General features: G+C 37.3%; 1 protein-coding gene across 1 annotated transcript; it reads left to right on the top strand.

Annotated features, from left to right (window-relative positions):
• The first annotated feature begins 357 nt into the window (after window positions 1-357).
• Window positions 358-3,609, top strand: LOC139141453 (estradiol 17-beta-dehydrogenase 1-like). Its single transcript, XM_070711065.1, has 4 exons — window positions 358-631; window positions 2,175-2,354; window positions 2,706-2,799; window positions 3,155-3,609. The coding sequence occupies exons 1-4, from the start codon at window positions 367-369 to the stop codon at window positions 3,480-3,482; spliced, it is 867 nt and encodes a 288-aa protein (XP_070567166.1). The 5' UTR covers window positions 358-366; the 3' UTR covers window positions 3,483-3,609.
• The last annotated feature ends 10,304 nt before the right edge of the window (window positions 3,610-13,913 follow it).

Here is a 13,913-nt window from a genome sequence, read left to right as displayed (position 1 = left end):
TAATTTTGAGAATATGCCATTTTGTGGATTTTTTAATTTCAATATGGCAGCAAGGTCATGTGATCAATTTAAGGCCAAGTTTAGCATGCACTTTTACTCCCCGCCCTTGAACACGGCGTGAAGTTTCGAAATGAAACGAGCAGTAGTTTCAGAGATTAGGAGCGACAATAAATTTACGGAAGAAGAATTAAAGAAGAAGAAGAGGAAGAAGAATTCGAACGAAACCACTGATGGCCCATGCCTCTAATGAAATCGAAATCAATTCGTAAACTTAAGATATGTTCTTTGCGAGGCTTGTCAGCTGTATGGTGCCCCGACACTTTTCGACTTTGGAACCAAATTTAGGTCACAGTCACTTTGCAAGCAATGGCGGTCCGTGTGGTTGTTATAACAGGGTGCTCCTCCGGTATCGGGCTTGCTACTGCAGCCAGGCTGGCCAAAGACGACTCCAAAAAGTACAAGGTTTACGCAACAATGAGAGACACGTCCCGAAAAGAACAACTGGTAAAGACAGTCGGTGACGCGCTCGGGAAAACTTTGTTTATACGCGAGCTGGATGTCACTAGAGACGAATCGGTCGAAGCTTTCTTCAGTGAACTGTACGATGAGGAAGGTCGAGTCGACGTTTTAGGTATGCCACTAACTGTATTGTTGTCGCGCACTGGTGAAATGTAAACGATTGGGCTCAAAAGTCAACTCGGGTCATGCGTGCTTGATGCATTCTAGTCGGACATGGCTCACGTTACAGAATGACCAGTCAGAAATTTGAAACACCAACATTCGTAATCTTTATACATTAATTACGAGTTTCTGACAGGGACCCTCTCCTTTTATGACTTTGACCTTTTCTCAAAATTTGCAGTGGACAAGAGTTTCCCTCAGAGTTGCTTGTCGATCTTGACATCCAATGTTATAACGGATTGAAAATGCGACCCCTCGTCATAGCCATAAGGATATCTTTTTCATGAAGGTATTTCCTTGACTATAGATTTGTATGGTTGTTCGCTTCAAGGGAATACCGGTGGCTTCGAAACAAATTCTGCTATAGTTTTCTAATAACAGTTCATGTAGGGAGAGACTTTATGTCACCTCATGTAGTATCAGAACTTGTGGAAAGGGGTGAATTTATTAGCATAATTGAGATTGATGATGGTTGGAAAGTGGACACCAAAACAGCAAATGTCCTAAGGCTTGGTAACAATGTCTGTTGACGAAGTTACGTTACATGTCTGTTGGCAAGAGGCCGCATTGTCCCGGGGCAGATTTGACCTCTGACATCAGGCGGCGTCCATTTCTTGAGTGACGGTGACATTCATGAGGTACCACTCTGCACATTTCTGTACCACGAAACTTAAAACCAAAAGTTTGTCTAAATACGCTAATAGACAATGTTGCTGTACGCTATCTTCTTGGTACCTCAAAGCCTTAGCAGCTCTATCATAATTATTTCTTTTTCGATTATTTAAAAGTTTTACAGTAGAATTGAATCAACAAAAAGAAAATAATTGTAATGTGTTCTTTAATTAATAACCGGATGACAACATTAAAAACGCAACAAAAACAACCACATTAAACATCCACATAACTGAATTCCTTGTGACACAGGGGCACACATCGCAGCGCAGCCAGCGGCAGAAATAGGGAACGGATCCTCTCTTCAGTTTAGACCTTGACCTCACGCGTACGCAAATTCAGCTGTGTTAATAAATTTCTGACAATCGGGGCCTTCGCTACGCGACCTGAGTAGTGCGGACGTTTGCAGCTTGTACAATATTGCTGATAAACTCTACACTTTGGAGATGTCTTAAATAATGTGTTTGAATTTGCGTAGTACAGCTTGTGAAGCAGCACCTACGACAGATAATCAGTGAAACAAAAACTGAAATATTCCCGTCACATGCATGCGACAGTCCCATGGCATAATTAAAGTCTAGTAATTAATTATTTCAAGCGAGAAGTTTCTGGCGCTGTCACTTTCATTTTAAATATTCTCACAGAGTAACGTTCGTTCAGTTGCTTCATTACCCATGATTCACTGGTTCAGCATATTAAAACCTAAACAAAAATTTCTTTGCAATCGGCAGGTACCCTAGATGGCTTCATTGATATAGGCCTCAGAAACTTCGCTGTGCTCAAATAAACCTTGTTGATGTTATGTGTTATCTGTATCTCAGTGAACAACGCAGGAATATCTTTCAGCTACCCTCTAGAGGGCGTATCACTTGACGTTCATCGTCAGATAATGGAGACAAACTTCTTTGGAGCTCTGAGGACCATTCACAAGGTTGTGCCGGATATGAAAAAGAGGAGAAGTGGTAGAATTGTAAACATCACAAGCGTAGGTGGCGTGATTGGTAAGCACGACTATATTACTTTCATACTCTTTCGCTGTTGATTTTGTAAAACCTTTATTGTACTTTATGATCAAGATCCCACCTGGGATACGATTTCAATAAAGGCTTACTTTACTTTACTTTACTTTACTTCATTCAATCATCGTCGGTTACGTTACAATTAACCAAAGAGTAAACTATTTATACCTGTCCCCTCTGGGATACGTGGTAAAACATACTGTGCCCTATTTAACTGTGTTATGAAATCGTACCAGCACAATGGAATAAATCTATAGGTTTATTTGAAGGCTGAGATAATGTGAAACATGACTCCCACCTAACGAATGATCTTGTCTGCTCTTTATAAAATAGCTTTTCCGTTCACTGATAGTTATTGCGCATCAAAATTTGCTCTGGAAGGTTTGTCAGAATCCCTAGTTGCAGTTTTGAAGCAATTTGATGTACAGTGAGTATCTTCTTTAGTCGTTTTCGATCAGTCTGTGCGTCTGTCCGTGTGTGTGTCTGTGTGCCTGTCTGTGTGTCTGTCTGTCTCTGTTTTGCGTATGTATGTATGTATGTATGTATGTATGTATGTATGTATGTATGTATGTATGTATGTATGTATGTATGTATGTATGTATCTATCTATCTATCTTTTACTATCTCTCTATCTAATTACCCGCATATTGATCTGTCTGTCGGTTCCCGATCAACGTAAATTATTTTATGTTGAAATGTATTGCAAATGAGAAATACTGGTATTACATGATTTCTGTAGGTTTAACCCTGTAGGACAACAGTAGTTTTCTTGTCTCTTTCAGCATCAGCACTCTCCCCTTAGGTCTAATAAAAACTCCAATGGCTGAAAGTAAGGGTAGCAACTTGGAGAAAAATGAAGATCTTGTTGACGAAGAATCGCTAAAGTTGATGCAGAGGGCTATTGCTTCGAAACAATGGCAAACAGTTTTTGTTGATAACATACAGGCTGTCGAACAAACAGCAGAAGTAATCGTTTCAGTTATTGAAGACCCAAATCCAAAGTTAAGATACACAAATAGCGAGGGAACTAGAGAAGTTTTGTCCATTAAGTTGAACGATGTGAACGGAGAGTCAACTGTCGCTCACCAGATGAAATATTTTGACACTTAAAGCAGCATCCCTTGTTTTCACATCAGTGATTGTCGCCAACGACTGTCAATCCTTTGTTCTACTTTGAAAGTTGTGCACAGTTTGTCAATTTTCTCAGAAATAAAGCTGATGAAAAACTACCTCCTTTAGAGTAGTTTTGTGTTTTGCTTGTGTTTTAGCATAAAGTTCACGCAAGGTTGTGCGTATTTGCATAACTTAAACAATAGTTATGAAAATACGCAAAGCCTGGTGTGAACATGAATGACAATGCCATACGCATCGGAAGATGGTCCCTGACATGTCACGTGACGAATTCACCCAGCTTGGCGATTTTTCCCATGATTCCAAATACAGTGAGTTGATGAAGCCCTAAAATGCAACTTCCGCCACTATTTTTATCAGTTTTTGTAAAGAATCCTGTGAGTTATAAGTGGCCAAAACGGCTTTTTCGAAACAAGTGACCCGAAAGCTATCAGCTATGTGCTTTGGTGAACTTCCCCTTTAAAAATTTTACAGTTTGTTGAGACCATTTGTATGAAGTGTCTATAAGACCACAATATTTCTAAGTTCATATATTTTGACTTTCCGTCATAATACTTTCGTATACAAAGGATTTCAATGTAAACTCTATGAACATGTTTACTACTGTGTTTCTAAATGCCCAACTCTTGAAACTATCTTACTACATAAAACATTGATCGAGGCTTTACATATAGTCTTGGTCTCAAGCGCAGGCCCCTGTGCAACAGTCATAAAATATTCATCTCATACATGTTCGGTTGAATATACTTTAGGACATACTTTCCCCTTCTTATTTGTCCGCTATGTCTTAATAACCAGTCTTTCTGTGCTAATGGTATCTTATTTGAAAGAAAATCATGAAACATTTGACTGGCCGAGCGAGATTTTTGTTAGCAGCCCTAGCTTTCAATGTGTACAGAACATCAGCATTATCATGGAACTGAATTTATAATTCTACTGATGTAAGACGATGAAAAAGAAAGTTCTTCACAGCTTTGGTTTTTTCTATTTATGAAGGTATGAAAAAGGAGGAAAACGTGCCTTACGCGTGCTGCAAGCCACCGGAATCACTGTTTAACACCATCAATTGATGAAGCGATGGTGAACCAATGATATCTCAATAAAGTTAAACTGAAGAGACACTTACTTGACCATAAATATTCACTTCTAACCTGAAAGTTCGATTTATTTCAAATGAAATAAACGACTTTGTCTGATATCGGACGAGAAATAACTTATGCAGACTCACCCCAAATTGAAGACTCTCTCAAAGCCAATAGAGTAAGAGTGTAGTCTGTGAGGAACTGACACTATTCTGTTCAGTGTTGTAAAATCTCAGTCAACAGATACAGTATCTAAGTTTTCGATGCAACCCCAGGACTGGCCATGAATGGTCCCTCTTGCGTCAAAGATTACAATCATGATTCGGTGGACACTTTAGGCAGCTAGGACAACTTTGGTATAAGTTAGAATCTTCGTGATGAATTATAACCTGTTATTCATATGTTTTGTCACGAAACTGACAAAATTTTGCAATTATATTATTATTTTACGCAGTTTACAGCCGAGTTTTGTGCAACTCGATGTCATTATAAACCACATGTTCACATCAACACGGACATACGATTAGTCTGTTAAGGTAGTTTGCGCCTCGAAACTACCTTTAGCTCAAACTTTCCTGAATTAAATTTCATCCATTCTCTTACCAAATTAACAATAAAAATCGAGGGTCACCGTACAAAGTTTGAAACAAGCGAAACAAATTACCCAACTTTTGCGGCTTTGAAATTCAAAATGGCCGCCACCCCTGTGTTAACTCTATGGGGAAAAATTAAATTTTGGATTTTCGAAAAACTAAGAAAGTGAAAGTTTTTCTTTCTACAAGAGCTTAAAAATGAGCCCTCACAACTGGTAGATCAGAAATGCATTGCAGAAATTTGAAAGTCCGACTATGATCTGTGTCCGAGGCGCGTGCGTCCGTGCATAGATCATCGAGTTTTTTCGAGGGTCTATGGTCCACGCATGGTCAACTAGGCTCTGTCCTATACTCTCTGTGTTGTTCAGTATGGTCACAATGCGTTGTCACGTACACACAGCGTAGAGTACACGGTTGAACTCTTACACTCAAGACTAAGTGAAAATTTGAACGCATTACTGAAGAAGCTGTTTACAGTTTGATAGTTTGACGGCGATACGTCGGCAAAGTGTACTTTTATCATTGTGAGTTTCTGCCAGATGTACTTCAGGAATGTTCGACCATTTAAGAAAACGGCCTTTGAAGCGGAAGCGTTTTTTTTTTTCAGCTTACAGACGCTTCAATTCAGTGAAACTGTTGACGCCATACCTGCTAAAGAGGTCGGTAATAGCGGTACGTACTTCAGTTTGTTGTGTACCACTTTCTCAATATTGCACATGAGAATGTAGCTACATTTCCTCCATGCTGTACTGGAGGCGGTAATCCTCTTGTCTTACCGAACCCACCAGGATAGCGCTTGTGAATTCCTAATACTGAGTACTCGACACGTTTTGCAGCTTTTTGCAAAGTGTTGAATGCGAAACCGTTGCGAGTTCACGCGTGGGTTGCTTAGGGCATCATCTGGACGGTGGTTGAGTATTTCTTTGTAGTATTCTTTTCAACGGTTACCATTCTACTTTTCCTTTCGTGAAAATTCGCATGATGTACAGCTGAGAAGGCCAGCTGAATTGTTTAGTTGCATAGACCAATTAAATGAATTGTTAAAAAGATTCTTTTATTTTGTTGTTTAATGTGAATAAAAAGTCGAGTTAGTATCTCGATGATATTAAGCAGAGTGATCTTATCTCAGGTGTTGTATGTATGTATGCATGTATGTATGTATTTATGTATGTGTGTGTTGTGTGTATGTATGTATGTATGTATGTATGTATGTATGTATGTATGTATGTATGTATGTATGTATGTATGTATGTATGTATGTATGTATGTATGTATGTATGTATGTATGTATGTATGTATGTATGTATGTACATAAAACAGGTTGCGATGTGTTGTGATTGAAGCGTTATCATTATTCAAATAAAAGTCCCAAATAATATTCAAAAATGTTTGAAAACGTGACAAAAAATAAAGTGGACCTTCTGGTTTTCTTAAAAGGGAAGTTAACTTAATGAAAACTCTGTAGGAAGGCCCCATATTACTGGTAATGATGTGGTGTGCCAGGTAGCTCAGTACAACACTGGTGAAAATGAGGAACTTATTTATGTCTTTGAGGCTGAAATAGGCCACCAAATGGGTGACCATTTAATGAAAAACTGTAACTGTGAAATACATCTAGCAGGCCACAAATTGATGAAAAACCAACACAGCACAAAACGTATGACCTTGCAATAACTAACCTACTTATACAAGTGATAAAGTTGTAATTGTTAAAATATATCAAGTAGGCCATAAAAATGAATAAAGCATAAAGCTATTTTCTGGATCCATATTTGCCTTTTGCCTATTTTAGTTTTTGTAACAATGAACTTGTCAAAGATTTCAAAATAAGGCAATAAAATGAATGAATGAACGAATGAATAAATGAATGAAAATGGTGACAATAAACTGTCACAAAAGAAAAAATTCCTTACAATGATTAACATGCTCATAACTGTGAAATACATGAAGTTGGCCACAAAGTAGGTGACCAATTAACAGTTTAACAAAGAATATACTTACATTGAAAACTCATTTAATCTTACTCCAATCTTGTGGGGCCCAAACACGCTACAAGACACACCTTGAGTCGGTCCACGAGAGCAAAGTCCATGTCTCTTCAGCCCCCTGCGAATAGTTGCTTGTCCTGATTACTAGGTTGACTTTGACAGTGTTGAAAAAAGTCTGCAAATGAACTAAGCCACATTGCATATTGCACAAATGTATTCTAGCATTCTACCAGTGTCTATCTCGCAATGACTTGGCCATACTACTTATATACTGTGCTCCGCTACACTATTACCCTCTGTTTTATTATTCCCCTTATTTTATCCATTTAGAAATACATATTCATAGCTACAAGGCGAGAACTCAGACGGTATTTGGTAAAAATTCATATAATTTATATAATTGTTACTATCTCCACACTATTCACAGACACAGACATTCATTATTCTTTAGTTATTGATTCTCTGAGTTACTGCCTTATTTCATCTTTGAATCACTGTCTGCTGTTTTCGTTCGCTCAGTCCTCAGTCTCGGTGATTCAACGTTTCCTCTGATACTGTGTATTTTGTCATTATTGCGCCTCGAGCTCTGTTCTCAGAGATTAGGCGCATTACAAATGTACTTTATTATTATTGTTATTATTATTATTATTATTATTATTATTATTATTCCTACCAATAAAATTCTTGAAATATAAAATAAAAAGCATAAGATTGCATCTTATATATGTTCATTTCAACAACGACCTAGTCGTCAAAGTGACTGTGCTTTCTAGTACGCGTAGGGGTCCTATTCAAAATTTTGCAGATAATTACAAAGCACACCAGAAGAAGAAATCAGACGCCATCATTTGGCATTGTCAAATCCCTCCAAAACCTTTTCTTGCTCAACGATAAGATTAACATTTGAAGGAGATGTCTCCTGTTGATCTCCATCTTTGGTTTGTTCATCTCCATTACCGCTTGGTTTGCGTTTTCTACAGAAATAAAATATGTTACACCCGTCTTGATTCTCTCAGTTACTTGATGAAGTTTGCGTGATGTAGCTAATAAATGACTGCCTTATTTCATCTCTTAATCACTGTGTGCGATTTAAAAGATCAGAAACTACATATTCCCTTGCCAAAAAGGAAGAATATCCCGGATGAAATACAAACTGAGTGTACGAACATAAGTGCAGAGAACTTTCTCACTTTATGTATTGTCGATAGAAAACATCCTTTTATGGGCGTCTAGCTGTCACCTTTGATAATATTTTCATTTTTTCTTGAATCAGTCAATATGTTTTATCAGTCTTTCTTAATCGTATTGAAATGTGAAGCAACGACTATGTCATTAAATTACGTTGAGGACGACTTTCGATTGCATTGGTGACAAATAAATCCTAGTCTGGTCAAATACCCATGAACAGCGATAACAATATACATGACGCATATTAAATTCATGTCCTCATCTTCCAAGATGTTTGAAGTAGAACAAGAAGCTATAAGTAATAGACAGTAGGATCCCAAAGTTACAGCTGATAAAATTTTACAGATTACTTTATCACAAATTGCCTCAGCTCCTATTGATAATTACACCTTCAAGGCCTTTCAAATTATCACTACCATAAGAAACATTAGTCTATATGTACAAAGCCAATAATGCTTATAACTGGCGACTGCCACAACAAGGAGACGTTTAAAGCTGCATTTGCGAATGCTTCAAAATGCATCAACAATAACACTATATTAGCAAAGTGTTGTGAACCTTCGGGAATCGAATTCATCGCTCGAGATACACTCTAACTCAGATGCGCATTCGAAGAGAAGTATCGCTAAATTTTTCAGTAAAACTTAGATTTTATTTAAATATCATATACGTGTTCAATTTTGCAAAGGTAAGGAACATTAAGAACATCGTTAAAAGAATGATTAGCAGCAAGAAAACGAGCAGAAATCAGCGAATATGTATGGACAACTGCACGTAAGTAAATTCCATAGCTATGATATACCTGCCAAAGTTCTCTCCTTCCATCATTGTTTCCGGAAGTTTCTGTCCCCGAGTTTCCGGCAGCGGTAGGATCAGAATTCCAGCGATGACAGAGAGCACGCCAAATATTAACAATGTTAGGGGTGCCCATATTCTCTGCAATTCGAGAAACTGAGGAGCAAGGATGCCACCTACATTTCCAACCATGGCGCACATACGTTATGCATAATAATCTTTATTGCTCTTAAAGGCCTCCGGCCCAAATAGCAGCTTTACAGAGCAAATACAGAAAATAAGTAACAAAAGAAAGAGTACATAGCAGTTAGAAAAATTCTTTCCTCAGTTTATCTGCTTTATATACAAACAATGCCAGCTTGTAAATGACTGAACTGTTATGGGAAGACATTAGTGAATAAAACTTTTCAAGAGTTGGCTCTGAATAAGACCATCGTGGTAAATATTGGAATCTTAAATTCTGATATAAGGGGCAAATACAGATAAAGTGATATTCATCCTCTATTTCCTGCGAGTCACAAATTTTACATGTTCTATCTTCTAAAAAAGTACCCTGTGCTCTACCTTTCTCTACTTCTAAATCAAGCCCGGAACTTCTGAGACAGGCGAGAGCTCTTTAAATCTAAGAAACATATTTGATGTTAAATATCTTCAGTCTGAAATAAAAACTTGAAATTACGATACATCCGAAGTTTGTCCTTAGTACACACTTCTGAATACCAATTCTGTTTAAAAATATCCAGTGCTCTCTGTGTAAAAACTTGGATGAAAAGGTCGAAGTTTCCTGGGCCTTGCCAAAACCAGACTTCTCCAAAACCATGCTCACACAGTAAATTTTAACATGCGTAGCCCAAGAATCTTTGTTGTTGTCATCAAGTGTCACAGCAAGATGATAAGCATGCTTAGTCACTCTGTTCGGGGGCATGTTTAAGATTTTATACCAATATGATAAAACCTTTTTATAACTATAGATGAAAATTGGAAATCTACCGCAGTCCCCTAAAACAAAAGCATCCGGGGAAGAGGCTTTCACTCCATGAAAATTTTACAATAATTGAGATGTACTCGTTCGGTAACACTATACATACGATACCCCCAGATTTCAGTCCCATATGTCAATACTGGTAAAACCATCGAATCAAATAGCTTAAAGTATTCACAAAATGGTAAAGGACAAGTATTTCTGACCATACGGAGAATACAACCCATAGCTTTTCTAGCTTGATCTGCTAAGGTAAGTACAGCCTTACTCCATACATTTCGACTTGAAATCATTAGACCAAGGAATTTTTAATAAGTTACAGTTTTCATTTGTTGTCCATTAAAATACCATTTTTTGCTCTTTTTTAGAACGCCCTCTCGCCTAAAAACAATGACTTGTGACTTGTTTAGGTTCACATTCATTTTCCACTTAGTGCAAAAGGACTCTAAAACTCGTAGTAATCTTTGTAATCCAACTGGGGTATCACTAAATATTGTTACATCGTCAGCATACAGTAATGAAAACAAATCATACAAATCTTGTGTCAGTTGTATAACCCCATGACCCGCATTTTCTAGCATGGTATTTAATTCATTTATGAAAAGTGAAAACAAAAAGGGACTTAACATACATCCCTGTCGCACGCCAACAGAACAATGAAAGTAGTCTGTTCTCCCTTGTTGAGATTTTACACAGGATTTGAGCCCATGATACATCGAATTTAAAATGTTGAACATTTTACCCCGACACCCTCGGAGCATAGTCTATATAGCAACAGATTGTGGTTTACAGAGTCAAAAGCCTTGCTAAAATCCACAAATACACAATAAAAGCGCCCCCTTGGTCTACAAAGGTTTTTTGGATCATGACATGTAACGTGAAAAATATTATCAATAGTGCTGTAACCACGTCTGAAACCAGTCTGACACTCTGTAATGCAGCCAATCATCTCAGCCCATTTGGTCAACCTCTGATTCAAAACAAAAGTGAAAATTTTACCAATCGAATCCAGAAGAGTTATGCCCCTGAAATTATTTGGGTCATGAAAACTACCTTTCTTATGTAGCGGGACGATAATCCCCTTACTCCATTCTTTCGGGAATACACCAGCATCGAAAATGGCATTAAACAAAAAGTGTAAAACTGGAATGAGACTATTTTTTGCATCTATGAAGAATTCATTTGGTATGCCATCAGGACCAGGGGATTTACCAGTTTTTAACATAGTCAAAGCATACATAATCTCATCTTTACTAATAGGATGATTGAGGATGTCCTCTTGGTTGAAATCTTGTTCTCCCTGGGAGGATTCAAGGGTTTCTAGAAAATCTTCCACTGTTCTATCAAAAACATTTCTATCGAATGTAGGGTTGTGCAGCATTTCGAAGTGATTCAACCAGTCAGCAGCTGAGATATTAGATACGGGTTTACAGCCCCCCTTAAACCGTTTAACTTGTTTCCAGATGTTTTGATCATTGCTAGTAAAAGAAGTATAAAAATTCCCTTTGTTGATTCTACACACAGATTTAAAAGTTGCCTTACACTCCTTATAATTTTTCAAACTATCTTGGTCGTTACATCCTCTAAATTGTCGAAGCGCTTTATACATTTTCGTTTTTGCCATTTCACATTCTTTATCAAACCATTTTGGTTGCAACACTCTATCATCACCACTTTTCTTTACAGTAATCGTACAGTAATCTGATGCAGCCCAAGTTAATACATCATACAATTTTGCAGCTAGATCATTTACATTAGCTATATCTGAATCAATAATGTGGCTGATATATGTTTGACCCTCCGTTGATATAATCTTTTCATTAAATTCACCTTGTTTCTCTTTATCCCATTTATAATATGTATAATCGTGAAATCAAAGCCTTGTGCGCATGCTGTCTGTATATTTTCTGGGTAACATGACATTTCAATATCTATGGTAGAAGACAAAGGAAATGGTCGGAATCACTCCTATCTTCAACATTAAAATCCGAAACGTGTTTAAACAAATCACTGGATGCAATCATATAGTCCACTACACTAGTCCCCCTGTTAGCAATACAGGTAAAGTTACCTACGAGATCATTTCCACATCTTCCATTCAAAAAATGAATGGAGTAATCACGGCACAATTCCAACAGTCTTCTACCAAAGGCATTACTTACAGAATCTTTTGATTTACGCTCTATATGAAAGTCATCAACCTCATAGTCATCAAATGTCATAGGTACATGGTTTATGGAATCATTTATAATATAATCATAATCGTGTGCTGTTCTCGCATTGAAATCGCCCATAAGTAGCATATGACTATCAGGGTAATTAACTTTTAAGTCTGAAATCTGATTTTCTAGCATATCAATCCCATTCTTTTCAAACCTGTAGCTCTTTGAACCTTCTGGAGGGATATAAAGACAACCTAAAATAACATTTTTTGAGAAACAAAACTTGCTACCATCTAGCATTAGAAAAACTGAATCTGGTAGCGTCGAACCCAGTCTGGAAATACCTGTTAAACACCAATTTTTAACAAACACAGAAACACCACCTGGCATCTGCCAGTACGGGATGTTTTTGCTCTGCAAGGAATGGTATGATTTGTATCCCTGTAAAAATATATCTGAAAGTAATTCGCTGTGTAACCAGGTTTCAACAGTACAGACAATATCAAATTGATTGAAATATTCAATAACTGAGTAATCAGAGATTTTACGAGATAAACCTTGTACATTCCATGAAAGAAAACGGATACTCTTTCGAACAAAATGTCCTAGTGGACCTTGGCCACCGCCCTATCTCGGACGATCATTTCTAATTACAGTGTCTGTCTTTTCATCATAACTGTAAAGAACCTTGACACCATTTTCATAAGCCACGAGTGTCTTGTAATTTACAAAGGCCTTTATGTTTTTATTAATGAGTTCTTTGCGCTTACCGAAAAGTTTCTTCCTGATGAAACTCGTCTCACTTGAAAAATGCTCATCAACGAAAATGTTCGTACCGCGGAGCTCTTTCTTCTTGGACATAATCTTCTCTTTATTTAAATGTGGAACACATTGCGACTATCGGTCTGTTACTGTCAGATCCAGATTTCATTCTATGAACTCTTTCAAATGCGATGTTCTCTGTTATGTTCATTTTGTCCGATAGTAGAGTCTTTACCTTCATTTCCGTCTCCTCCCATTTACTCCTCTGCCGTACTGGAGGCGGTAATCCTCTTGTCTTACCGACCCCACCAGGATAGCGCTTGTGAATTCCTAATACTGAGTACTCTACACGTTTTGGAGCTTTTTGCAAAGTGTTGAATGCGAAACCGTTGCGAGTTCACGCGTGGGTTGCTTAGGGCATCATCTGGACGGTGGTTGAGTATTTCTTTGTAGTATTCTTTTTAACCATTCTACTTTTCCTTTCATGAAAATTCGCATGATGTACAGCTGAGAAGGCCAGCTGAATTGTTTAGTTGCATAGACCAATTAAATGAATTGTTAAAAAGATTCTTTTATTTTGTTGTTTAATGTGAATAAAAAGTCGAGTTAGTATCTCGATGATATTAAGCAGAGTGATCTTATCTCAGGTGTATGTATGTATGTATGTATGTATGTATGTATGTATGTATGTATGTGTGTGTGTGTGTGTGTATGTATGTATGTATGTATGTATGTATGTATGTATGTATGTATGTATGTATGTATGTATGTATGTATGTATGTATGTATGTATGTATGTATGTATGTATGTATGTATGTATGTATGTACATAAAACAGGTTGCGATGTGTTGTGATTG

The sequence above is a fragment of the Ptychodera flava genome, chromosome 10 (assembly GCF_041260155.1).
Source record: "Ptychodera flava strain L36383 chromosome 10, AS_Pfla_20210202, whole genome shotgun sequence".
Classification (NCBI taxonomy): domain Eukaryota; kingdom Metazoa; phylum Hemichordata; class Enteropneusta; family Ptychoderidae; genus Ptychodera; species Ptychodera flava.
Note: the sequence above shows the minus strand (reverse complement) of the source record. Positions and strands in the feature narration are given on the sequence as shown.